At 51.2% G+C, this 25362-nt stretch overlaps 1 protein-coding gene across 1 annotated transcript in view; it reads right to left on the reverse strand.

Annotated features, from left to right (window-relative positions):
* Nucleotides 1-482: 482 nt before the first annotated feature.
* Nucleotides 483-25362, reverse strand: part of PC (pyruvate carboxylase) — a 110530-nt gene continuing 85650 nt past the window's right edge. The window contains 11 exon segments of the mRNA XM_032233835.1: nt 483-1566; nt 1908-2048; nt 2701-2946; nt 3285-3464; nt 3987-4231; nt 5406-5655; nt 6013-6253; nt 6585-6741; nt 12936-13157; nt 19392-19481; nt 19924-20068. Of these exon segments, the coding sequence (XP_032089726.1) occupies nt 1318-1566; nt 1908-2048; nt 2701-2946; nt 3285-3464; nt 3987-4231; nt 5406-5655; nt 6013-6253; nt 6585-6741; nt 12936-13157; nt 19392-19481; nt 19924-20068 (2166 nt within the window). The 3' untranslated portion in view covers nt 483-1317.

A 25362-nucleotide genomic window follows, 5' to 3' on the forward strand; every position in this document is an offset into this window, starting at 1 on the left:
GCTCGGTGCTGGCTCAGCTGAAACAGCGAGATGCCCTTGAGCAATGTGTGTGAAAAATGGGTGTGTGTGGATGGGAGAGTGTTTGTAGCAACTAGAAAGAGGGTCAAGGAGACCCTGGAAGAGAGCATTGAAAATAAAGTATAAACTTGTCTTTTACAAACCCCCCACCCCAACTACTGAGTGTCTCCGAGGGCCAAGCCCCACAGCCTCCTCCCTCCCTAGCCATCCCTCCTGGCCCAAAGTGGACACCCAGAGGGCCAAAGCGATCCACGGTCTCCTGTGTTTCTGCTCTGCCAGTTGGTTCAGGGCCCTTGTAATTTTGAACAGTTGCTGAACAAACGCGAAGCATCCTAGCCCTCTTCCTCAGGTTTCCTGCTGCTCTTCTGACACAGTTTGCAAAAGGAAGCTCTCAAGTAAGTTAGCCAAGGCTGAAGTAGCCGAGGGAAGGCACGTCAAGGAGTGCAAAGAGACACACAGAGCCATCGCATTTTATTTCATTTATTTCAAGGGCTTCCATTAAAAGTTTTGCCCTTTGCCCTTGTTTTACCCAAGTAAAATCCATCCACGATTCTCAGGCCCAGCCCAGATGATCGATCCAATAATTGGCAACAGGAAAATCATGATTTGGTTGCACTGCCGCCTCCAGTGGTGGAAGGAGGGACGGCAGCCCCTGCACCCCCTCCGAAGCAACCCTGGAGTCTCGGCTTAGCTGGCTTTTACGTCGCAAAGTGGCGGCCCAAGGTTTAAACTTGGGCACAGCCAACCTTCCTCGGTTCGGCAACTGAAATGGAAGGGGTGAGGTGGATGGATGAAGGGAGGGAGCAGGGAGGGACCGCTCCCCCTCTGGGAAAAAAAGCTTCCAATGGGGGCAAAGGTTATCCTGCAGAAAGGAAGGAGAAAGGAGGGAGGCAGAAGAGGCAGCTGGAGAGGAAGAAGCCCACCCCCCCCTTGCCCCGCCTGGGACAGAAGTGGCCCCTTCTACTGCCAAACTGGCTGACAGCCTCCAGGAAAAGGGGGTGCAAGAGAGATGGGGGTGGGCAGCCACAGCAGTTTCTTCGCACTCGGCTCCTTTTCTCTCTGCCGGGAGGAGGAAGGCAACAAGGAGTGCCGAGTGCCACGATACTCGCAGAGGAGGGGGGAGCAATGAGTCCCCTGCCCTCCTTAAGCCCAGCCCTGCTCCTCCCCTAGAGGAGGGGAGGGGAGGGAAAGGGGGGGGCCCAGTGATGAAAGCTGGGAAACTTGCTTTGAGGGCCTCTCGGCAGCCCTGCAGGTTGCTCAGAAGCCGCCGCAGCTTTTGGGGTCCCTGGGACGAGACGGCTACTCAATCTCCAGGATCAGATCATCCCCTTCTAAGCTCATCTCAGACTTGACATAGATCTTCTTGACCGTGCCTGACATGGGCGAGTTGACCACGGTCTCCATCTTCATGGCGCTCAAGACGCAGAGCGGGTGTCCCTTCTCAACCTGCCCGCCTTCCTTCACTTTGATGTCGATGACTTTCCCAGGCATGGGAGCCCCCACCTGGCCCTTGACGTCCTTCAGGGCTTTGGGGTGGAAGTGCATCTCCTGGCAAGGCAAGATTAAGTGTGTGAGGTGGGCAGAGGCACCCCCGGCTTCCTTCCGTGGCTTCCTGCCCAGGAGAGAGCGCAAGGGGGCTGGCGGAGACGGGGGGAGGCGTCTACTTCATTGGGAAGTAGACGACACTCACTTGGTTGACAATCGTAGAACAGGTTGTGGCTAATGGCGTTAGGAATTAACCTAAATATCATTTATGAGTAAGAGATATATTTTAAATGCCACTGATTTTAAAGAAGACCGATAACTCTGTAAAGCAAAACCCAATCTCCCGGGGTTGAATTCTTTAAGGTGCCAGCCCTGCCCTGCCTCCCGCCTGCCTCTTTCCTTACCTTCATGGCCTTGGTGTCCTTGACCAGGATGGAGCGCAGCTGTCCATTCAGTTCGAAGAAGACTTCCCTCTGGCCAGCCCGGTTGAGGTCTCCCAGGGCTAAGGCCTTGATGTGCAGCGTCTTCCCCCGTTCCAGCTCCACCTGCGAGGGCACCAGGGAGGGAAGAGAGAGGGAGAGGGAGAGAGAGGTGGGTCCTTGGCAGCTTCTTTCCCACCCTCTGGCCCTTGCGACCTGGGCAACGGAGCCCCCTGGCCCTGCTACAGCTTCTGCGTCTCCTTCTGCAACCCCCCTTGTTTATCTCTGTGATATTGGAGAGCTTTGAAAAAGTGGGTTTCCTCCTAGATGACCTTCCCCTGCTCTTTCAAGGGCTGTCACTAGTTATCTGGACTTATAATCCTATCACTGAAGAGGTTTCAATCTTTTTCGCTTCTTTAAAGCATATAAAGCAATAAGGAAATTGGTCCAGAGAAAAAGGTCAGGATGGAGGCATCACAGGAGCAGCGCACAACCAGGAGCAAGTTTGGGCTCCACCTATCCCTCAGGGGCGTCCCCACAAGGAGGCCAGACCTGGATCTGTGGGGCACGCAGGCAAAACATCGTGAGTCACACGGGTGAGATGGAGGTTGTTTGTATTTAATGAAGGAATGAATGAAATGCCACGTTTGGTGCTCCTAGTGCAGACTAATCCTACACCGACCGGCCTCCCCGCTTCATCACCTTTGCTCATTCCTGGGGGGTCCAACTCCTGGCATTTTGACCCAACTTTTGGTGCTTCCTGCGCTCTGGATCTCACCTCAAACTCCTCGGCTATCTTGGGCCCCTCCAGGAAGAGCCGCGTATTGAGACATTCGACAGGCCCAAAGGAGGCTGTGAAGTCCTTGAAGTCACTGAAGACCTTGGGGTACATGGCAGCGGACAGGACGTCTTCTGGGGTGATCTCTTCATGCTTTTCGCACAACTCCTGCTCCAATTTTGCGAAGTCCAGGGGGGGCAGGGAGGCCCCGGGGCGGCCCTCCACGCGGGGCAGGTCTTTCAGCACCTAAGGAAGCACAATGGGTGTTGAGGTGGAAGCCCCATAGAAGCCGCCTTATCCCTTAGGAAGGGCATAATCTCTTTCTGCTCCTTCCGATGTGCTCGGCCTCCCCCTCAACTCCCCAAAGCAGGAATCGAGGGGTAGAGAATATCTGAAAGCCTCCATTTTGTTAGGTTTCAGCCATGCCAGAAGCCCCCCCCCCCCCCAAATGCAAAGAAAAAAACCCTCAAATCCTTGGTATGAAGTTAAGAGAAGAAGGCTGTGGGTTTACTTCCCCCCCCCACACACACACACACAATTTCTCTGGGCTCCTCCTAGGTGGCAAGGCAGGCCCCCCTTCCTACCTTGGAGCGGAGGGGCTCTGGGAAGCCCCCGTGGGGGATGCCGATGTAGCCTTGCAGGAACTCCACCACGGACTGGGGGAAGGAGAGCTCGTCTGCCTGAGCTTCCACGTCTTCCTGCGTCAGGTTGTTCTGAACCATGAACTGAGCCAGGTCCCCCACGATCTTCGAAGAGGGTGTCACCTGCACAGGGCAGCAACGGGGGGGGGGGGGCGGCACACGCTGAGAGGAGCAGCACCAGGTGTGTCTCTCTCCCCAGAAGCAGCCAACAGCCATTGAGGCACAAAGGCAGACAAGGGGAAGGGACCCTTCAGCAGGCAGGGTGAGGCGATCTTGTCAAGGACCGGGCGGCAGGTAGAGATGGTCACAGCCGCTACTGCCTTTTCCTGGAACAAACTGTGCTCAGAAAAATTAGACAGGGCTCTGGCCCAGCTCTGGCTTTACGTAAGAGTGCGCTTTGCCCATGGAGGCCCCTTTCTCAAGGGATGGCAGAGAACATCTGAGCCTCCTGTGGCCTTTAGGGACCTTTGAATTAGAGACCGTCAACCCTTGAGAGGCCTGGAGCCCCTTAGCCAGTGACGCCGCTGGCTAAGCAGATAATTATGCGAAGACCTGGAATCTTTTTGAGAGTTTCTTCGCCCGCCCACCTTTGTGATGTCCACCCTGCGCTCCAGGAGGGGAGAGGACTGGGGTGGGCAGACTGACCTTGATGAGGTCGCCAAGCAGCTTGTTGGCCTCCACATAGGCTTTCTTCACCTCCTTGAACTTGTGACCCAACCCCATGCTGTGGGCCTGGAAGTGCAGGTTGGTGTACTGGCCACCGGGGATCTCGTTCTCGTAGACGTCTGCGTTGCCAGATTTCATGGTGGCCGTGCAGTCGAAGGCCGCGTAGAGGCCCCGGGCCACCTCCCAGTATTCACTGTAGTCAAAGACTTTCTGCATCTGGATGCCTGAGGGAAGGGAGGGGGGAAATCCTTCCCATCAGCCCAGAGCAGCGGGCAGCCCTGCCACCCAACCTGAGCCCAGCTCCATTTCCAGACAGAGTCAACCAGCTAACCAAATGAACAAACCTTCTTTCGAGGCTGAATATGGCCGGGTCTGAGTCAGCGTTGTGTCTTCAGAAACACAGTGCAGTGACCCCTTTCAGGACTGCCCCCTTCCCCTTCCTCTAAGGAGCTGCAAGTGACAAAGGTTCCTCCCTGGCAGAGGGCGCCAGGGGCCGGTGCGCTCAACTGGTGGCGCCTTGCTCTGGGACAAGGGACGGGTTGATCCAGCTGCAGAACCCCGTCCTGAATTGCCCCGGGCACTCCGGGCTAGTCCCTCGCTCTCTCTGCTCAACCCACCTCACACGACGGTTGTGGGGATAAAATGGGGGGGGGGATCTCTGATCTGACGTCTGGGGAGCCCCCTGATTCCCCAAGGGGAGCCCAGTTCGCCAAAGGTCCGGAAGACGTCCAGACAGCTCAGCAAACAGCCACAAAGCTCCTCTGGGAAGAAATAACGTCCCTCTGGAAATAAACTGGTCCGAGGAATAAAGTTACCAGTACTGAGAAGGCCACCTGCAAGGAAACTCCTTGTGCCGGACAGGCATGGAGAAGAGCGGCTTCACGAGAGAATCCTAGAGGCCACGAAGTCTCCCCCAATCTTACTAAGCGTAGGAAGCCAGACGTTTGCCCATGGCTTTCCCCCCACTCACTTCTCAGAGCTCAAGGGCTGGTCTGGCTGGTTCCCGAGCCTTCCGAGGGCAGGGACAGCCTTGGCTGGAATGCCCTGGCCAGGGGCCAATTATTTCTCTCCCTCCCCACCCTCTCCCTCCCTCCCTCTCTCACACACACATCTTCTTTCTGCTTCTGTTTTTGTGGGCTATAATTCTGATTTTAAAAGTTGGCGTAAGCTGCTGTGGGTTCACTCGGACTGACTGGCCGCAATTCCTTACGTATATAGATTTTTTTTTAAAATTTCTTTGTGGAATTACGATTTTATAATTGCTCGAAGCAGCTCGAAGGCATCTATTCTCCTGCTGCAACCCACAGGCCAGACAGGGGGGGGGGGGCAAAATCCTGGCTGCAGACTGGGGTGCCCTTTGTGGGGCAGACGAGAACCCCTTCCGCTTCTGCTTCAGACCTGTGTCATGCTCTGTGCCACGGGTACAAGCCACCATCGCACCCATGCTCGGTTGGGAAGTCATGCCCGACATGGAATCCACCGCGACATCAACTATGTCAGCCCCGGCAGCAGCGCAAGCCAACATGGAAGCCACGCCGGCCCCTGAAGTGTCATGGGTGTGAATGTGAAGCGGGACGTCGGGGAATTGCTTGCGCAGCGCCCCCACGAGCAGGGAGGAGGCTTGCGGCTTCAACACTCCAGCCATGTCCTGCAAGAGAAGAGGGCAAAGGCTGCCGGTGAGGAGGGGGGGGGAGGAGGAGGAGGAGGAGGGAGGAGGAGGGAGGAGATGCAGCTGCAGAGGAGACGGTTCCCCTGGGGTCGAGGGAGGGGCGTCAGCTTCCCTTCTGGAGCCAGGCCAGGGGGAGGAGGAGGAGGAGGAGGAGGACAACCGGCTCCCTCGGGCTCTCTCATTTCAGCTCCAAGTCCCAGGAAACCTCCTGGATGGAATGCCATGAGGAAGAATGGAAACGGGTGTGCCCTGCCCCCTGGGGGCAGTGGAAGCACGCAGGCAAAGCCTTCCCCATCCTCCCTCCCTCCCTCCCTCCCTCCCTCCCTCCCGGCCTACCTTGATGGCCAAGATGTGAGTCCCGGCTTTGACCAGCTGCTCCGCAAGGCTAAGGTAGTAATCCAAGGTGTACTTGGTCCGGCTGGGGTCAGCCACATCCCCCGTGTAGGAGATCGCAGCCTCCACCACGCCCCCAGCCTGTCCAGCTGCCTCCATCCCCAGCAGCATGTTAGGGAGGTAATTGAGGGAGTCAAAGACACGGAAGATGTCCATCCCATTCTCTCTGGCCATCTCGCAGAACCTGCCATGGGGACGGAGAGGAGTCCTGAGTCAAGGCCAGGCTCTGCTTCACGGCCTGCCTGGGAGGGAGGGAGGGAGGGAGGGAGCAGGCTAGCCAAAGGCAGATAAAACTCTAGCAAGGATGTCGGCTTAGTGTGGAAAGCCACAATTGGGCTTTTCCTCCAAGGTGACTGAGCTTCCAGGAGGGACCAAAGGAACTTCAAGGATTCAAACAAGCAAAAACAAAAGCTTCTTGAGCATAAAAGGCATAACTGCCCAAATAAACCTCAGAAAGGCAGGACCGGTTCTGAGAAAGACCAGCAGACCGGAAGGCGAAGCTGCCCACCACTTACTTGAAGACAGAGTTATCTGGGTAATTGGTGTAGCCCACCGCATTCGCCCCCCTCAGCAGCATCTGGAATGGGACATTGGGGATGAGCTCTCGCAGCTCCTGCAGCCGCTGCCAGGGGCACTCGTACAGGAAGCGCATGGCAACATCGAAGGTGGCACCTGGGAGGGAGGGAGAGAAGGGTCAGCGAGGGGTCTCCTGCACTCACCTGAAGCCCTGGGGTTCCTTGGGAGCTTCCTCTCAGCCCCTTGACTGTCAGAAAGAAAAATACATCAGGGGACCCAGAGCGTGTTTTCTTCCCCAAAGGGCTCTCGGCTGGCACAGCGGCAAGTCTGAGGAGGAGGAGGGGTCCTTGGTCAAGTGGTCTGGCTCTGGCCTCAGTTGGAGCCACGGAGCCAAGTTCAACTCCTTTGTTCACCGCCATCTTCACAGCAATACCCCTGCTTACGGCCCTTAATTCCATGAGTCCTATACGCCAGAGAGACTCAGGCCTGTGGGAGCCAAACCTGTGGCCAAATTCAAGAGTCAACAGCCCACTCATTTCAAAACAGCCTCTGCTCAAGTGTTTCAGATATTTCGCAGACCTGGGAAAGGAATCAGATCCATCTGGCTTTGGCTCTTCCCCTTCTGGCTTAACCTGGAGCGATTTAGCAAAGAAATCGGAAGAGAAGGCGGATAAAGGATGGGTATCTCAATCGGGAGGCTTTTGGGGAGAGGAGCGGGGAGCAGCTCTTGAAATCCTGCAAAAAAAGCGGGGAAGCGCATGTGCGAGACTAAGATGGCTGCGAGGCTCCGTCTGCTCTGAATTATCCGATGAAAAATGCAGAAAAAAACCGTGAGAAACAACTTTAAATTTAACATGAGAGGCCCGTCCGGGAAGCTTGAGACCCAGGGAGCCCGAAAAGATCAGCTAGCGGTAGGGGTTACCACTTTGGGGATAACCCCGGACCGCAAAGGCTCCAGCGCCTTCAGCGGCTTCCATGCTGGCTGGGCCGCTTGGCAGCGAGGAGAGGAATTTCAGCCTGGAAGCGGCGGCGGCGTTCTGCGGCGGCTTCATCGCCTATCCTGTGGGCCTCCCTGCTCTGTCTGCCTGCAGTGGGGTCGAGGAGCTGGGGAGACCACCCCTGGACTTTACAGATCTGGACGACCCCATTGGCTCTAGGGATTCCGGTGGTTCTCGTGCTGCCTCGGCCATTTAATACTGAGGAAGCAAGTTCCATCCTGAGAACAGCGACGGTCTCTCCTGGCAATTACAACGCCGGTTCCATCTTTTTACCCTACTTATCTTTAGTGGTGTGCCTTTGGGAACTCGTTGGAGTGGTTTTATCCCCGGAAAGAAAACTCTGGGCCTGGGCTGCGGGTGGACAGGTGATGGCAGCATTGTGTGTTCGCACTGAACCCCCGCAGGACCTTTTGACCAACAAATTTACAGAAGAAGAGAGGGGTTATAAGACACTCCCCCATATATTCCACCTGAACTGTAATTGGCCCCCAGCCACTTTAACTTTGAACATTAAGAGCCAATTTTGCCATCTGAACTCGCACTTTAAATTTTAATCAACTGCGCAATTATTTTAGTTTCCTTCTTTTCTTTCATCTTTCTCTTCTTTCTTTGTATGGGATATGCATGGGATACGTATGAGATGAATGAATGTCCCACTTTTTATTATTATATTGTTGTAAATTTCTGTGTTTTAACTCTTACGTGGGGACTGTTTGGGGGAGTGCATGGGTATGTATGATTCGGAGGACCTGCCGGGAGATGCGGGGGCCATGGGGGTGGTTGAGGGGACCAGAGACACGGGAGAGGGTCGGGGTATTACGGTTGTAACAGGGAGGGGCAGATATGGCGGGGACTTTAGGGCAGGCCATTACCGGGGAAGGAGGGTTCGCTACATTACAGAGATCCCTCCTTCCGGCCCTATGAGTCCCACTCCGAGACCAGATGGCGCAAGTAGTCAGGACCCTGGACTCAGGCTGCTGTCGCTAAATGCCAGGTCTGTGGTACATAAAGCTCCTCTCGTCCGGGACTTAATTTTAGACGAGAGGGCAGACCTGGCATGTATTACTGAAACCTGGCTGGGCCCAGAGGGAGGAGTCCCCCTTGTAGAGCTGTGCCCAGAAGGATTTCAGGTGCTGCACCAGCCGAGAGCCCAGGGAAGGGGTGGGGGTGTGGCCATTGTTATCCGGGAGTCGTTAGTTCCTCGTAGGGTCCCTGCTCCGGAGCTTGTCGGGTGTGAGTCTCTGCTGATAAAGTTGGACCTCAAGGGTCAAGTGGGTCTGCTGTTAACGTACCTGCCTCCCAACAGCGTTGCAGCAGCCCTCCCCTCGCTCCTCGAGTCGGTAGCCGAGCTGGCAATTGAGTTCCCTAGGTTGATGGTCCTGGGGGACTTTAATTTGCCGTCGCTCGGTGAAAACTCTGATGGGGCGCAGGAGTTCATGGCTTCCATGACAGCCATGGGCTTGACCCAAGTAATCCGGGGCCCAACCCATTCGGCGGGTCACATGCTCGACCTCGTATTCCTCTCGGAGCAGTGGATTTGTGATCTTGGTCTGAGGGGTAACGACATCATACCCCTGTCGTGGTCAGACCACTGCCTACTGAGGCTCGACTTCCAGAGACCAAACCCCCACTGTAGGGAGGAGGAACCGACCAGGTGGTTCTGCCCCAGGCGACTTATGGAACCATTAAAGTTCCAGACGGAGCTTGGGGTCATTCCTGATACTTTCGCCCACAGTCCGGTAGAGACTCTGGTTGCTGCTTGGCACTCGGCAGCATCGGAGGCCCTCGACCGGATTGCGCCACTACGGCCCCTCCGAGGCGGCGGATCCCGGAGACCTCCTTGGTTCACCGAGGAACTCCGGGAGATGAAGCGCCGGAGGAGATGCCTAGAGCACCGATGGAGGTCCGATAAGTCCGAATCGAACCGAGCAATGGTAACCACCAGCACCAAGGAATACACCAGGGCACTTAGGGCAGTGAAAAGATCTTATATAGCCACCTTGGTTGCGTCCGCTGAGTCCCGCCCAGCCGCCCTGTTTAGGATAACCCGCTCCCTACTAAATAAAAGGGAAGCGGGGGAACCCTTGCAGGGCAGAGCTGAGGATTATGCCCAATTCTTAGCGGACAAAATTGCTCGGTTTCGGTCGGACTTGGACTCTATCTCTGCAGTTCCAGCCGAGGCACAAGAGGATGAAGTAGACCACCTCTGGGTTGAGTTTCAGGATGTTGCCCCCGGGGATGTGGACAAGGCCATGAGGGCTGTAAGTGCCTCCACCTGTGTACTGGATCCGTGTCCCTCATGGCTGGTTACTAACAGCAGTGAGGTGACACGAGGCTGGATCCAGGCGGTTGTTACCGCCTCTCTTCGGGAGGGGAACTTCCCCGCCGCGTTAAAAGCGGCGGTGGTGAGACCCCTCCTGAAGAAGCCATCTCTGGATCCAGCTGTTCTTAATAACTATCGCCCAGTCTCCAACCTTCCCTTCCTTGGGAAGGTTGTTGAGAAAGTGGTGGCCTTCCAGCTCCAGCGGTCCTTGGAGGAAGCAAGCTATCTCGACCCCTTCCAGTCAGGCTTGAGACCCGGTTACAGCACAGAAACCGCTTTGGTCGCATTGACCGATGATCTTTGGAGAGCCAGAGATGGAGGACATTCCTCCATCCTGGTTCTCCTTGACCTCTCAGCGGCTTTCGATACCATCGACCATGGTATCCTTCTGCGACGACTGCGGGAGGTGGGAGTGGGAGGCACCGTGTTGCGGTGGTTCTCCTCCTACCTCTCGGACAGGTCGCAGTCGGTGTTAGTGGGGGGGCAGAGATCGTCCCCTAGGCCCCTAACATATGGGGTGCCTCAGGGTTCGGTCTTATCCCCCCTACTATTTAACATCTACATGAAACCGCTGGGAGAGATCATCCGCAGGCACGGGATAAGATACCATCAATATGCGGACGATACCCAGTTGTATCTGTCCGCCCCGTGCCAACTCAATGAAGCAGCAGACGTGATGAACCGAGGCCTTGAGGCCGTTATGGACTGGATGAGGGCTAACAAGCTTGTACTCAACCCAGAAAAGACCGAGTGGCTGTTGTGCTTCCCTCCCAAAGATTCGACCAATATTCCATCACTCAGGCTGGGGGGTCAAATTTTACACCCCTCAGAGAGGGTTCGCAACTTGGGAGTCCTCCTGGATCCACAGCTATCTTTTGACCACCACCTGACGGCTGTGACCAGGGGGGCATTCGCCCAGGTTCGCCTGGTGCGCCAGTTGCGACCCTACCTGAATCGGGAGGCTCTCACAACAGTCACTCGGGCCCTTGTGACCTCTAGGCTGGAATACTGCAATGTGCTCTACATGGGGCTGCCCTTGAAGAGCATCCGGCGACTTCAGCTAGTCCAGAACGCGGCCGCGCGAGTGATTGTGGGTGCACCTCGGTTCACCCACATAACACCTATCCTCCGCGAGCTACGCTGGCTACCTGTCGATCTCCGGATGCGCTTCAAGGTGCTACTAGTCACCCATAAAGCCCTGCATGGTAGTGGATCTGCGTACTTGAGAGACCGCCTTCTGCCAATTACCTCCCTGCGACCAATTAGATCTCATAGATTGGGCCTCCTCCGAATTCCATCGGCCAGCCAGTGCCGGCTGGCAACTACAAGGAGGAGGGCCTTTTCAGTAGTAGCCCCGGCCCTTTGGAACGAGCTCCCCGTGGAGATTCGTACCCTCACCACCGTCCAGGCCTTCCGCACAGCCCTTAAGAACTGGCTAGCCCGTCAGGCCTGGGGACAAAGATAGCCGCCCCTCCCGAATGATGAATGAATGTTGCTTATTATATGTGTCTACGTCATTGTTTGTATTCCCCTTCCTGATTTTATGTGAGCCGCCCTGAGTCCCCTCAGGGAAAAGGGCGGCCTACAAATGTTAATAAACATTCCAAACATTCCAAACATCTGGATGAACACAATTGGAGTCTGAGGTGAACATGCAAGGGAGTGAAGATGCAGCTTTAATAAGGATGAAGGACCACCTGTGGGTCATTACATAAGTAGGAATTTTACTGCAATGAGGGCAACATTTCCATCTGCCAACAGCTGGGCTGGCAGCTTCTTCAAGGTGACCCCACTCTCTCCTGGACAAAGGGGCCATCTGTTGGATGAAGTCGCTCATAAGAGATCTGTTCCAAGTGGGGCCTGACTGTAAACATGGATCTTTTAAGTGATCCCACTTAACTCCCACATGGAGTTGACTGCTCCGTCATCTGAGAAGAGGTGAACCTACTGGTCCTGAGGAACTGGAGAGGATCCTCAAAGTTGTAAGTGGGATCACTTAAAAGATCCATGTTGCTTATGATTGTACGAAAACTATCCCAAGATGACGTGTGGTGGGATCCATCTGGTAATGATGCATCCTTGAGGGATGACTCCTCAAGAAACAAAGTTTATTTGGTCTCCAGCTACCCATTTTAGGGAAGGTTGTTGAGAAGATGATTGGAAGCCCTCTGGGGGTCGGAAGTGAGGAAATTAAGTTGTGGCAATTCTCCTTTTTCCAGGCAGTTGGGGGCAGGCAAAAGGTCTGACATGGCATTTCGCCACTGCTCTCACCCTCCCCATCCAGTTCCACCTGACATTGCAAGGGGAGGAATTAAGTACCGTCAGAAAGACGGTCACACAGAGCGATGCATTCTAATAGTAGAGCTCAGGACTCGGGACTGGCTGAATGCCTCTCTGGCACCACATAACTCCCCCACCCCCAAGACACGATGATTGACTGCTGTGTTTAACCCACCCCTCCTGCTGTTTGACTGACCAATCAGGGAGGCTTTATTACTGCTTGTACCACCTATTTTTTCTGCTGCGCTGCAATACTCTCTCCTCCCAGGCTCTGATTAGATAAAATGGAGCCCTTTATTCTGCTGACTGGGCTTGGGAATTGTAACGTTTGTATAATCCGGTAAGAAGGCTGGCAAGGTAACAAAAAGCCAAATCCTCACTTAAAATTAAAATATCCATTTTTATGCCATTCTTAAGCTCTTTGGGTAATTTTGTTATTTTATTTGCTCTTCTGATTTGCTGTTTTTGACCAGTTATAATACTAAGTTTGCTAGGTCTTCCTTCAGGCTCACAGCTCTATGACTATCGCCCGTGGTGATTATGTGCAGGCAGGGTAAACCTGTCCCTTTATTTCAAACCTGAGTTGCTAGCTTCATCGAGAGCCCTTGGGGGGCAAACGTCCACTCAGAACGCACGTGGGCAGCCCCATCTCAGCTGGCCATCAACCTGGCAGCCAGAAACCTCCTCACAAGCTTCCTCACAGACTTCCTGGGGGGGGGGGTGGCAGGGGGACCCCAGCGCTCTCTCACCTCCCCAGTTCTCGATGCTGAAGAGCCTGCTGAAGTTGTGAGCTACGAAGGGGGCAATCTTCTTCAGGTCGTGGGTGCGAACGCGAGTGGCCAGCAGGGACTGGTGAGCATCTCGGAAGGTGGTGTCCATTAAAAGCAGGCCCTGGTGCTGCCGAATGGCCTTGGCGAAGCCCGCAGGGCCCTCTCTGAGAAGGACGTCCCGGAAGCCGTCGGGGGGCTGACCTGTTGCAGAAAAAGGATTCCGTTATATGCAAAGCACAGAAAGTGGCCATGAAAACCTCACTCCTTTCCCAAGGACATGGTAGCTCTGCGGACTCTTATCTAAGGATCTTTAAACTGGCAAACGAACAGCTCTCCTCTTCTCCTCTCGTGCTGGTGTCCATTCCAGAGTCTGTTGCAGCCAGCACACCAAAGAGCCTCGGGGCCTCCAGGAGAGACTCTGGGACCAGCAGCCTTTGCCCCTGCAGGGAGCTTCCTCAGATGCCCTGGGGCTGCAAGCAGAAGTGCCCACCATTCCAATTAAGATCAGCAGCCAATTGCAAAATGGCTAATTAAAGGTTAACCAAACCTCTGTTGCTCGGTTGGTGGGCTGAGAAGGGCTCAGGTAGAAGGGCCCCCTCCCCAGAACAAAGTATTCCACAGAACAAGAAAAGAAGCAGAATTTCCCCTAAAGGGGAAGAGGAGAAAAATCTCCTTTAAAAAGGCAGAAAGAAGCCCCAGTTTTTCCTCCACTAAAACACCCTGCAGGCAAAGTTTAAGGAAACCAAGTTTCATTCATAAAATAATGCGCACATTGCAAAAGCCATCTCCAAGAAGAAAGCAGAACAGACCAAGGACTGGAATTGGTTGTGCAAGGTCAAATTAGGAAAACCAAACACTTAGGATTTACATTTCCCCTTTTCCTTTAGGGCCAGTCATGACTCCACCTGCCACAAAAGAGAATCTCATGATGACAATTAAAGCACTGTATCAAGTCCAAGGGGCAGAGAAGAAACTTTTTCATATAAATCCCAACACGCTGATAACAAAGAACCCAGAAACATATAAAAACTCACTAACTCACAACCCCAATTTGCCAGCTGCCCCCCCCAAATCCATGCTGTTGTCACTGTTGTTACTGGGCAATAAGCAGAAACCTCCTTTGCAACTGGAAACAGTGAAGGACTGGCCCGCGGTGCCTCTGCCAGCAAAAAGGGAGCTCAGAGGGGCCACATGCAGCCACCACGTATGGAAATGGGGCCAGGCGGGCCGCACACGTCTCCCCAGAGCTCCTCTTTCGTTGGCAGAGGGCTAGCAAAACGAATCAAAAGCAAAGCAATACGACAGGAGAAATGTTTCCCCTTTTGCATTTGAGCATCCAAGAAGGGACAGGAAAGGAGAAAGGAAAAGAGGAAAGACAAAGAAAAGGAAGGAAAGATGGGAAGGGAGCAAGGAAGGAAAAAGAAGGAAAGGGGAGAAGAAAGAATGAGAAGGAAAAGGGAAGAAAAAAAGAAGGAAAGGAAGGAAGGTTTAGCAGGGGGCCACAAGCAGCCCTTGGCTCCTCCTCCTGACCTTTCCTGGTGGTCCCCCATCCTATCTCTGAAGATGCTTTGTTGCAAAGTCGGGTCTCCCTGCGTGGAGACGGACGGCACTGGGGAAGCAGGGCTGGGCTGGAGGGCCCCGGGGCCCTGGGAGCTCGAGGGCCAGGCACTTCCACTCTGCTGCCTAGGCCCCTGGACGGCCTGCCCTGCCACCTGACGGTCCTCTGCATGGCCTGAGAGGGATGGCGAGGCTCCTCTGGACAGTTTGGTGCTCTCCCTGGTGTCACCTTCCTCTGATGGAGACAATGGATCCCCCCAGCGCCACCTGGGCCACCACAGGGCCCCCCCCGACATGAGTGACGTCGAGCTGGCCACGCCCACCCCAGCCCCTTCGAGGTCAACCCTGATGCGGCCCACAATGAGATCGAGTTTGGCAGCCCTGCCTTACACCATCCCTGGAAAGGAATATAAATTAGATTTATTCAACCAAAGTTAAAATAGAGGTGTTATTATCTCCAGTAAAGTTTATTGGACTTTTGCTGAGCAGGAGTGAACAATAAGGCTCCTTAGATTCATTTAAGATAAGAGACAAGATATGAGAAGAGATATTTGTTGTATTTTAAGAGAAAGTAATAACTTACTAAAGTTGTTTATACTGTTATTAAAGGAGAAATCATTTTTATATATTTTCTGTTTCTTTAGTATATTCTTATTTTACTTTTTTCCTTCTTTTCTGCATTATTTTTCTTGACATTACTTCATTTTTAGTATGTTTTAGTTTTTATCTTTTTATTGTAATATTTAATAAAATTGCTATTTTAAAAACACAAGGGCTGAGCATAGGAGGCATAAATCTTTTCTTCCTCTGGAGGGTTTGAGCAAACCAATGGTGGATTTCAAAAATTTTTGGAACCTACTCTGTGGGTGTGGCCTCCTTTGTGGGAGTGGCTTGCTGGCCATGTCACCGGGTGGGAGTGGCTTGCCGGCCATGTGAAGGTATGTAGCTTACTACTTACTACTTGTATTTCAAAGAGAATAAATACATATTTAATTTTACACATGTTAACAGCTGTTGGAATTGTGTTTGCACAACAGTGGAAAAAACAAAGATATGAAAATGAATAAATATTAGAATGTGCAGGAATGAATAAATTGACAATTAAAATCAAGAAGGCTTCAAATATTTTTTCATGTGGGATTTGTTTTATCAATTACTAACAGAAACAGCAATTAGAAATTTAAACGTATGAAAGAAAACACCAATTATGTAAGGAAAGGTCACTAATTTATAAGGAAATATTATTAGTACTTGATCATTATTAATGTGTAGTTAACTGTGGGACATTACACACCCACACACACAAACTATGACAGGGCCAGGAAAACACCAAAAAATAACAATCCCCCCCCCCCCCCAAAAGACTGCAGATGAAACCAGTTTTTTCACCTAACCCTAAGGACAGGAAAGACAAAGCCACTGGAATAAAAACCAACAAGGCATTGTGGGAAATTATAAAGGACAGTGCCAGGAAGCTCACAGAACCAGCAACCACCTCACAATTACCTAAACAACCAGGTATCACACAGAAACACACAAAATCTGGCAAAGCTGCCTTGCACCAACCTGGCCTGCCCATAGAAAAGCAGCCACCTTGAGACACATAAACCATGCACCAACCTGCACACTTAAAAGCAACATATTGCATCACAAATAAAACATTTGCAAAAAAGGAATAACATTTCTTGTAACAAACATTCTATAAACAATAAATAAATAAAAATTCCCTAAAAATAATTAAAAGCCACCAAGTTCAGAGAACACCAAAGGACCCCACAGTCCTCTCCCTCCTTATCTTTTCCTTTTTTGTCCTATCTTTCTCCTCCTTCCACCCCCCCAACCCCACTCCCTTTTAGCACTGATGATGTTACCTAGTTTGGTAATGAAATGTCTATAAGAAAACCACCAAGCTCAGAGAGCACCCACGACCCCTCATTTCAACCTGGAGCTATCAAGAGTCTCTTCTGTTGGAGAGCCTTGATGCAAGGGAAAACTGAAAGTTTTAATTTTAATTCAGTTTTCGCATTTTAATCATCTTTGCCTCTTTCAAATTTTATATGCTTATTTTTGGGTGTTAATATTTTACTTGTACACTGCCCGGAGTCCCTTTGTGAGAGAGATGGTTGGTTTCAAAATTTGATCAAATAAATAAATGAAAGCAGGGGCTGAGGGAAAATATGGAGGTGTGGTGCTGTCCCTAAGAGACACAAGACCATCTCTGCAGTGTTTCATCCTCATGGATTTTTAGCCTTCATTTAATTGTTAATTTTAATGCTTGTCTATTAGCTTTCATGGCATTGTAAGCTGTCCCGAATCAGTTAAACTAGTGAGATGGGAGGTATATAAATTTAATAAATAGACAAACTCAGTTATGGACGTGCAGAACAAATTGGGAGTCTCTAAATGATGGATTACAATTGGTGATTCTCACACAAGTCATTCCTCTTTACCCTTTCAAGAATATTTAAAAAAAAAAAAAAAACTTTGGTGGGGATGTTGTCTTTGCATATAATCTGGCTTTTACTTTACTTGCAAGTACATATAGGTTCCTCTGATAAAGACCCTTTTAACAGTCTGAATTTGCAAAAGAGCCCTGTAGCCCCCAAAGTTTCTTTTTTAATTATTTACCTATTTGAATTTATTAGCCGGCCAAATCCAATGGATTTTCCTGTCCAGCACCCCTCTCCCCCTCACTCCTTTCACCCACTGCGTGTACACTACAGGCCCCGATCAAGGCAAGGAGCGAACCGGCGAACCCATCCAGATATAGAATGTGGGAACACGGTGGAGCCTTAAGGGGAAACCCCCTCTTTTGCAAAACGCTGTTGGTCTTCCCTCCAGGGAGGGGAACAAAGGAAGACGATTGAGGGAATCCCCTCCAGTCCTCCTCCGATTCCCTGTCACCCCATCCATGCATTCCTCTTCAAGGTGCTGGGCACCTGGGATCCCTTTCTTCCTTGCCCCCCAACATCTGCTCTGATGGCAATTATGGCTAAAAGCAAAAGCTCTTTGGAAGCTGTCCCCTCCCCCCCCTTTTGCAGAAACTCCTCTTGCTGGACAATCGCTCCGTCTTTCCTGACTTTCAATTTCTCTTGTCCACTATCTTCTCCTGCCCCCCTCCCCCCTGCATGGTCTCAGTTGCTGCTTGGAGGGGGGGAGATTTCTGGATATGCAGGGCTGAGAGGAAAAGGGGAAGAGGAACAGGCCCTCCAAGTATGCCCCCTCCCCCTTGGTGTTTTTGCAACCAAATTCTCCCCCCCCCCCCCAAACAGAGGACCCTGCCACCCAAATACTGCGGGGCAGAGCAGGCTGGCCCCATTACTGGGCAACGTGTGTGTGTGTGGGGGGGGGGGAAGGCTGGAGCAGTTCCGCTCTGAATGGAGGGAGAGGAAAAAAGTTGGGATTCTCCCTGCTGTAGCCTTTAAATGGCAGAGAGAAGCCAACCTTTCTCCTCTCCATTCACAGAGGAGCTGCGGCTCCTTTTATGCCCCCCATGGCCTCCTCCCTCCTGGGGGTCGAAGTACCTGAAAGGCCTGACAGGCAGGCGGCCACAGCTCCACTGAGAAGAGAAAGTTCTCCAGTCCGGCTGCACCAGCCACTTCTGGACGTCTATTGCAGTCGTAAGGAGCCAAGGAGAGCACGGAGAAGAGCGCGAAGGTTCTTGGCCCTCTGGGAAGCTGTGAAAGCGGCTGGGAGAGGCGCGTGGCTTGGTTTAACCTCCCTGGACGTCGCAGCAGCAGCAGCCGCAAGCACGCTGATGTCGGCGTTTTTTACATTGGGGCGTGCTGCAGGAGGGAATGGGTGCAGGCCTTTTCCTGCCAGCGCAAAGGACTTCCCCTGACTTGCTTTGCTGAGCAGGGGGCGATGGGCCTGCACCTCCACCACAAACAATCCGGAAAAGGTCTTTACCCACTTGCAGCACGGCCCGATGCGAAAAATGCCGAGATCGGCGCTCTTGAGGCTGCTGCGGTGACATCCAGGGAGTCTAAACCAAGCCGTGCGCCTCTCCCTGCCGCTTTCGCGGCTTCCCAAAGTGCCAAGAACCTTCACACTCTTCTCCGTGCTCTGCTCAGCTCCTCGCGACTGCAATAGATGTCCAGAAGCGGCGGCGGCTGTATGCTCAGAAAAGCAACGTTGCTTTTCTGAGCAACAGGGAGACAGAAGGGACAAAATACCGTCTGTTTTCCCCGTGCTCAGAAAAGCAACTTTGGGAAGGTCCTTTGGTGGCGGCAGGCATCCTAGAACATGCCTGCTAGCAAAGGACCTTCCCGAAGTTGCTTTTCTGAGCAACGGGGAGACAGAAGGGACAAAATACCATCCGGCCGGGATGGGTATACAGGGACGGGGACGGGGCAGGCTTACTTCTGGTTCTGGTGACCAACCGGTTCGCGAGAACCGGCAGGGACCGGCAGCAACCCACCCCTGGAGCAAACCCTGGGAATGCTGGATGCCCCAGAACAGATGAGATGAGGCAAGGGGGCTCCATCCTCCCCAGGGGAGGGAGGGAGGAAGGGAGGGAGGAAGGGAGGGACTAGGTCCCTTGATCAAGCTAATTCTCTCTCCTACTTTTCCTTCCAGTCCCTTCTTTTTAGCCCTATTCCTGTACATTGGAATGGAGGCTGCAGAGAGTCGCAGGAGACTTGGGTAGTTTATGAGTCCCACCAGGTCAGCAAGCAGTTAACCATCCTTGGCCGTAAATGGTCCCCGGGATCCCAAGTGCTTCTGTGACTCAGGGCAGCAGCAGCACCAGCAGCCGTTTCCTGAAGGCCAAGAGTTAGTGGCGGTCCAGCCGAGCGTTTTCTTTGCTGCAGCCAGATGTCTTGGGGGAGGCTTCCCCAGTTCTTCTGGAAAACAAGACGGCTTCTGGGAACAACTCACCTAAGGGAACCGCAGGGACCAACGGATCAATGGGCGAAGGTTGGGCTTTCACAGGGATGGGCGTGGTGGGGCCATTTACCATGACGTGTCCTGGAAAGGAAGAGGAGGAGAAGTCAACGGAGGGGACTGCCTGCAGATGCCCCTGGCTGCTCACAGCAGGAGAGAAAGGCTTTGCCCATCCCCTAACGTGGTTCTGAACTTCCGTTTCTAAGAAGTAACCCCGAGATGACTCAAACTCATTTGGCTTCCTTTCTCGTTCCCCGCCCAGTCAAGACCCAATGTGGGAACCCACCGAAGACCCGAAGCAAGCTGAGCTGAGATCTCTGCCTCTCCAGGGGGAGGGTGTGGATCGGAACAAGGGTTTAAGTGACAGAAAGCAGATCCTGTTAAATGGGGGAGAGATTCTTAACAGTGACAGCAGTGGATCCCCCTCTGCTGGAGGCAGCCATTGGTCACGAAGGGCTTGGGTTCCTTCCTTGGTCATTGTGGGGGGGGGGATGCAGTCTTTTGGATGGCAGGATTCTAAACCTACCCAGGTAGTGGAGCAGCTTCTGAGCTCTGTTCTGGCCAGGCCGCAGATGGAAGAGATCTGGGTTTTCATCAATGAACTGGGTGTCCACAGTGCCATGGAGAAACTGATCATTACTGAGCACGTTCTGCAGGAAAGGGATGTTGGTCTGAAAGGGAAGGGAGAGCAGAGGGAGAGGAGGCTGAGGAGAGGCACTACGGGTGGCTCCGTTCCTGCACCCCTCAACAGCACAAGGAGCCTCTTCTGAACTGAACTGGCTCTTCTCGGGATTCGGCTGGATAACCCGGAGACGCCTGTTGCTGGATGAGACTGGAAGCCCGACTCACCTTTTCCGGTCAAAGCCAGGTAAATGCCCCCCCCAGACGATGGCAGCAGGCCCGGCACCTGGCCCAGAGAGGCAGAGCCACTGATTCCGCCCCTTCTGCGTACCTGCAGCTGCTCCCATATAATGGCTGCTAGAGCAGACTGCTCTTCCCCCCATGAATTATGTTCCTGTGCAATGACTGATAGCAAGTGGGAGGAGGGCCAGGCCTCCGGGGCCAAAGGGGACGGAACCCTGTCTCTGGGAGGCCTACAAAAGGAGGGAGGGAGGGAGGGAGCGGCAGCCATGTGAAGCTGGCACCGAAGGGCACTCTGCTGGCCAAGAGGGAGCCTGATCCCCTCCACAGCCAGCCCCGTGGGCAGCCTTTGGCTTCTAGCAGTGGAAATCCAGAGGGGAGCCCAAGGAGGCTCCACTGAGCTGCCAGTCCCGAAAGCTTCTTCTCCCGTCACTTCTCCACTTGGACTAACTCGGATATTCACCCACCGACTGCTTTGAAACAGGTGGGGCTGAAGTAAGCAAACACCCCAAACAACCTAGGAACCACTTCATTTGAAACCCTGCAGTGGCGTGTCCTGCCTTGGGCGGTGGAAAGGGTACGTTTGTGAGCAAAGTTATGATCTGGAGGAACATTTGCCAAGACAAAGCTCAGAGGAGCCTCCGCACTCGTCCAGCTTCCTTTGGGGCTTCAGGGGATTTCACCCCACGTGCTCTGGCGCCATTGTCAAGAGCAGAAAGGGAGCCCCAAACTGCACCTACACTCTACAAATCTCTTGTCTGGCCCCGTCTTCAAGCTTCCACTTTCTAAGACAATTCCAATTTCAGATAATTGTGTCAACTTTTAACAGAGCGACTTTCTCTGCTAAACTTAAAGGAGTCAAAAGTAATGGCAAGTAGAACAATGAGCCTCAGAATGGACAATGAAGGTGTACAAGGGGCGGAGAGCTTCTGCCTTCCAGGATCAACCATCCACGAGGAAGGCAGAGGCAGTTAAGAAACACGCCGCAGGTGATCAGCCTTGGGCAGAGCAGCCCTTGCAATTCGGTGACTCTGCTACTTCTCGTCCCACAAAGATCAGAACGAGGCGAGACGGAGGATTCCATGCAACCCTCTACGGCAATGAAAGGTGGACTTTGAAGAAGCAGGTTATGAAGAGCGTTAATATCAGAACTTTGATCTTTTGAATTCTGATTTTGGAAAAGACCGCTGAGAATAATCGCCAAGAAAACAAACCAATGGATCATTGAACAAATCGGACCCCTTGAGGCACAAAGGGCCGGCTCGTATGATCTTCTTTGGACATGTAACCAGCTCTCTGCAGAAGGGTCTGTTGCTGGGAAAGTGGGAGAAGAGAGGAAAAGAAGAGAACCCGGAGCAGATGGGACACACTCGGCCAAAGTGGCAACGGGGGCTCTGCCAAAAGGCCTGAAAGGCCAGGGATCATCACGGGGGAAATAAACCGGTTTCTGTTGTTGCTGAGGGTCAACAATGGGACGTAAGCCATCAATCCATCACTTCTTTTACATCCAGCGTTCCCATGCCGGGGAGCAGGTAGGTCATTTTGGCTGTTCTTGCCCAAATCTTGATCTCAGTGCCTGACTGGGAAATGGAAATTCCCAAACACGGTTTCTTCATTCTTAGCCCCCCCCCCCGCCCCCAAACAATGAATTCATTATTTTTCTATGCAGTAACATGCACGTTAAAAATAATTTTAAAAGCAAGCTGTGAACTTAATGGTAGTGATAAAGACTGGTATGTTCTGAAGGAAGAAGGTTTTAAGCAATGGAGAGGCATTTTCAACAAGGCAGCCAGGAGGATGCTCCATTTCTGGCAGAACCTGCCTCCCCCCCCCCCACCCGGCCACCTGAGCAGCTAGGAGGTTGTTTCCAGGGGGGTTAAGGTCCTCTGGGGAAGCGATCCTCAGCCCATCAGCTACAATGCCACCCTTCTCCAAGATGGGAGCGTCTGTGCAGCCTCTTCCAAGCTGAATCTGCATCAGCTGAATCGCCCCAAGCAGAAGGGCCAGGAAGAAGCTGCGCAGACACACCTGGTTCCTCCGAGGTGGGGTGGGGTGGGGGGCCTTTGGTTCCCATTTCAAAGGCAGGCTGAATGGGCATCATTCCCACATCCGATTTCAGGCAGGTCGGTTCTCCTGGGACAGCCAGTGCTGCTGCGGTATTCTGTGTGCAATGCTACCACATTACTTCCCCCTTGAGACAAGGTGGGATCCCCAGTGCTCAGTGACGGCTCCTTTCTCCCCCCAATTCCACGTTACTGGACTTCCTGCATCGTACAGAGACATTAACGGACTTTTGCAAGCCTGAAAGTAAAAACCTCTCCACCCCCCCCCCTTTTCACTGCTTCTGTCCTTCTGTCTCTGGGGCCCCCTCCCTCCCTTGCCCCCCAGGCAGCATCTCTCGCCCTCCTTCCCCAGGGTCACCCTGGGATTCCATTTCAGGTAGCCAGCCTTCGAAGGCCAAAACGTATTTCAGAATACGATTAGTAGTATGGTGCAAGGATACTCAGCTCCTGATCACTTTCCCTGCCTTCTCCAAACACAGCCACAGGCATGCTATGTTCAGATCTGCATGATTATTATAATGTGTATTAATTCATACTAATATAAATATGATTCACAGAAGGAAAATATATCCCATTCAATAGAACAATAAACAAGCAATTATTCATGAGCTGCAAAACTGTGGGGGGGAATGATAAAAAAAGTGTCACTGTCCTGTACCAACAGAGTTTGGTTTTTCTTCCAGCTAGCACTTTGGGGCAAATACCACCGGACGCTTAAATTATGCCACAAGCTTTGCATCTGACAACTGTGAACTCTTGCCTGTCTCCTGCGGTGTTTTTCTTTTTAGACCCTGATTTCTCATTGTTCTCTCAAAAGACTTCTGCATACAGGCCGTCCTCAGGTTACTGGAACTGGCTAGCTTGTTGTTGCTAATCAATACGGTCCTAAAGATGTGGCCATCGCACTTACAAAGTGAGCTAAGGCTGACCACTGGGAAAAGTCCAGCAGGAAAAGAGGCCAACAGAAGAGCAAGACGAAGGGCCCCTCAAATGGGGAGATCTTATGGAGGGTCCCTCAGCAAGTCATCAATCCTTGGAAAGTCTGTCACTTAAGAAATGAGGCTGGAGCAAGAATAGCAGCAGTGAAAGTGAATATTCTACCTAAATTTTTATTTCTTTTTCAAACATTACCAATACTTAAAAATGATGCAAACCTGCTAGAATGGCAGAAGGGTATTAATAAATTTGTATGGGTAGGGAAGAAGCCGAGAGTAAAACTAAAAATAATGCAAGATGTGCGTGAAAGAGGAGGCTTGAAATTACCCAATTTAAAACTATATTATGATGCAGTAGTTCTATCTATAATTAGTGACTGGATCAACTTAACAGATGATAGAATACTTAATATTGAAGGGTATGATTTGGTATATGGTTGGCATGCTTATTTGTTATACAACAAAAAGGTGGATAAGAATTTTAAAAGTCATATTTTAAGGAATGCTCTACTGCAGGTTTGGAAAAAAATATCAATACAAATTAAATGATAAGATACCTATGTGGGCTATTCCCAGACATGCAATAGAAAATATGAACATAGTACAAAAACAGGATGTAACTACTTATAGACAGCTTCTCACTGCAGAAAGAGGTGTACTACAACTGAAACCTTTGGATGTACTAAAAAAGGAAAAGGTAATTCAAACATGGTTTCAGTACCGGCAGTTACAGGCTAGATGGAAAATAGATTTAAAAATTGGCTTTATGCAAGTCGAGGATAATTTACTTAAACAAATTATTGTTAAACAATGTCCATCAACATTTCCTTGTTGTTATTATAATTTGCTAAAAATCCTTAACTATTTATGCCCCATCTCCTCTCATCAGCCCCCCCTCCCCCCCAAAAAAACCATACACATTTATAACAAGATCTAAATGAAAATTTGTTAATAAAATTATAGGTCTTTTTCCCAAGTCACAATTTACAATTTAGATCCAAATTTCTTTTACTAAATTGTCAATACATGTATATATCATTACACTGTATCCATTATCATTTCTTTAGAGTAGAGCTGAGGTGGCGCAGTGGTTAAATGCAGCACTGCAGGCTACTTCAGCTGACTGCAGTTCTGCAGTTTGGCTGTTCAAATCTCACCGGCTCAGGGTTGACTCAGCCTTCCATCCTTCCGAGGTGGGTAAAATGAGGACCCGGATTGTTGTTGGGGGCAATATGCTGACTCTGTAAACCGCTTAGAGAGGGCTGAAAGCCCTATGAAGCGGGATATAAGTCTAACTGCTATTGCTATTGCTATTATTATTATTTATAGTTAATTAATTGTTAGTGAGTAAACATTTAATAACAATCTAAAACAATCTAGGAGTTACAAAATTCCTACTTATTAATCACCAATAATAAAAAACAAACAAATTTTTATTACCAACTTTCATTGTCAACCTGTATCATTCCAGTAACAAAACAGTCTTATCTCTCTTGCCAATTGTGGAGTCAGTCTTCTTTTTATCTCCTTTAAAAGGTTTTTATAGGCTTCTCTCCGCACTTTGTTGCTTGAAGGGTCTCTCAGATAATCTCCTTGCCCACCAGTTGCTACTAAAGTTAACTTGTCTTTGTTTGTCAATCTTGCTTCTGAAAAAAATTCTCTTCTTATCATCATTAGTATTTTTTTCTCTTCTGTGTCCTGGAATCTGGGGTAGAGCTCCAATTCGTCAAATTCCCTTTCCCATATTTCCTTCTTCCATTTTCACCCACATTTGCTCCATTAATAAATTCATCTATTGTCTTATCTTTATCTTCTATATCTTCATTCTCCCCTTTAATTTTTGGGGATCCAACTCCATCATTTTTTGCTGTAAGGAAGACTAGTCTTTCCAACTTCTCAATTCTCCCATATCCTTCCAATAGATTTTGAATTCCAGCCAAGATATTTTGGAATTTTAAGGTTTCCTCATCTAAGTATTGACCCATGTTTCCAAAACAGAAGAGAGAAAGAAAAAGAAAGAAAAAACTAGTAATGACTGTGACTCTAGTCTTCCAGTCCTCTCTTACTTTTATTTTAAATTGACTTGAACACAAGTTCATTTATTCT

Source organism: Thamnophis elegans, chromosome 17, assembly GCF_009769535.1.
Source record: "Thamnophis elegans isolate rThaEle1 chromosome 17, rThaEle1.pri, whole genome shotgun sequence".
Classification (NCBI taxonomy): domain Eukaryota; kingdom Metazoa; phylum Chordata; class Lepidosauria; order Squamata; family Colubridae; genus Thamnophis; species Thamnophis elegans.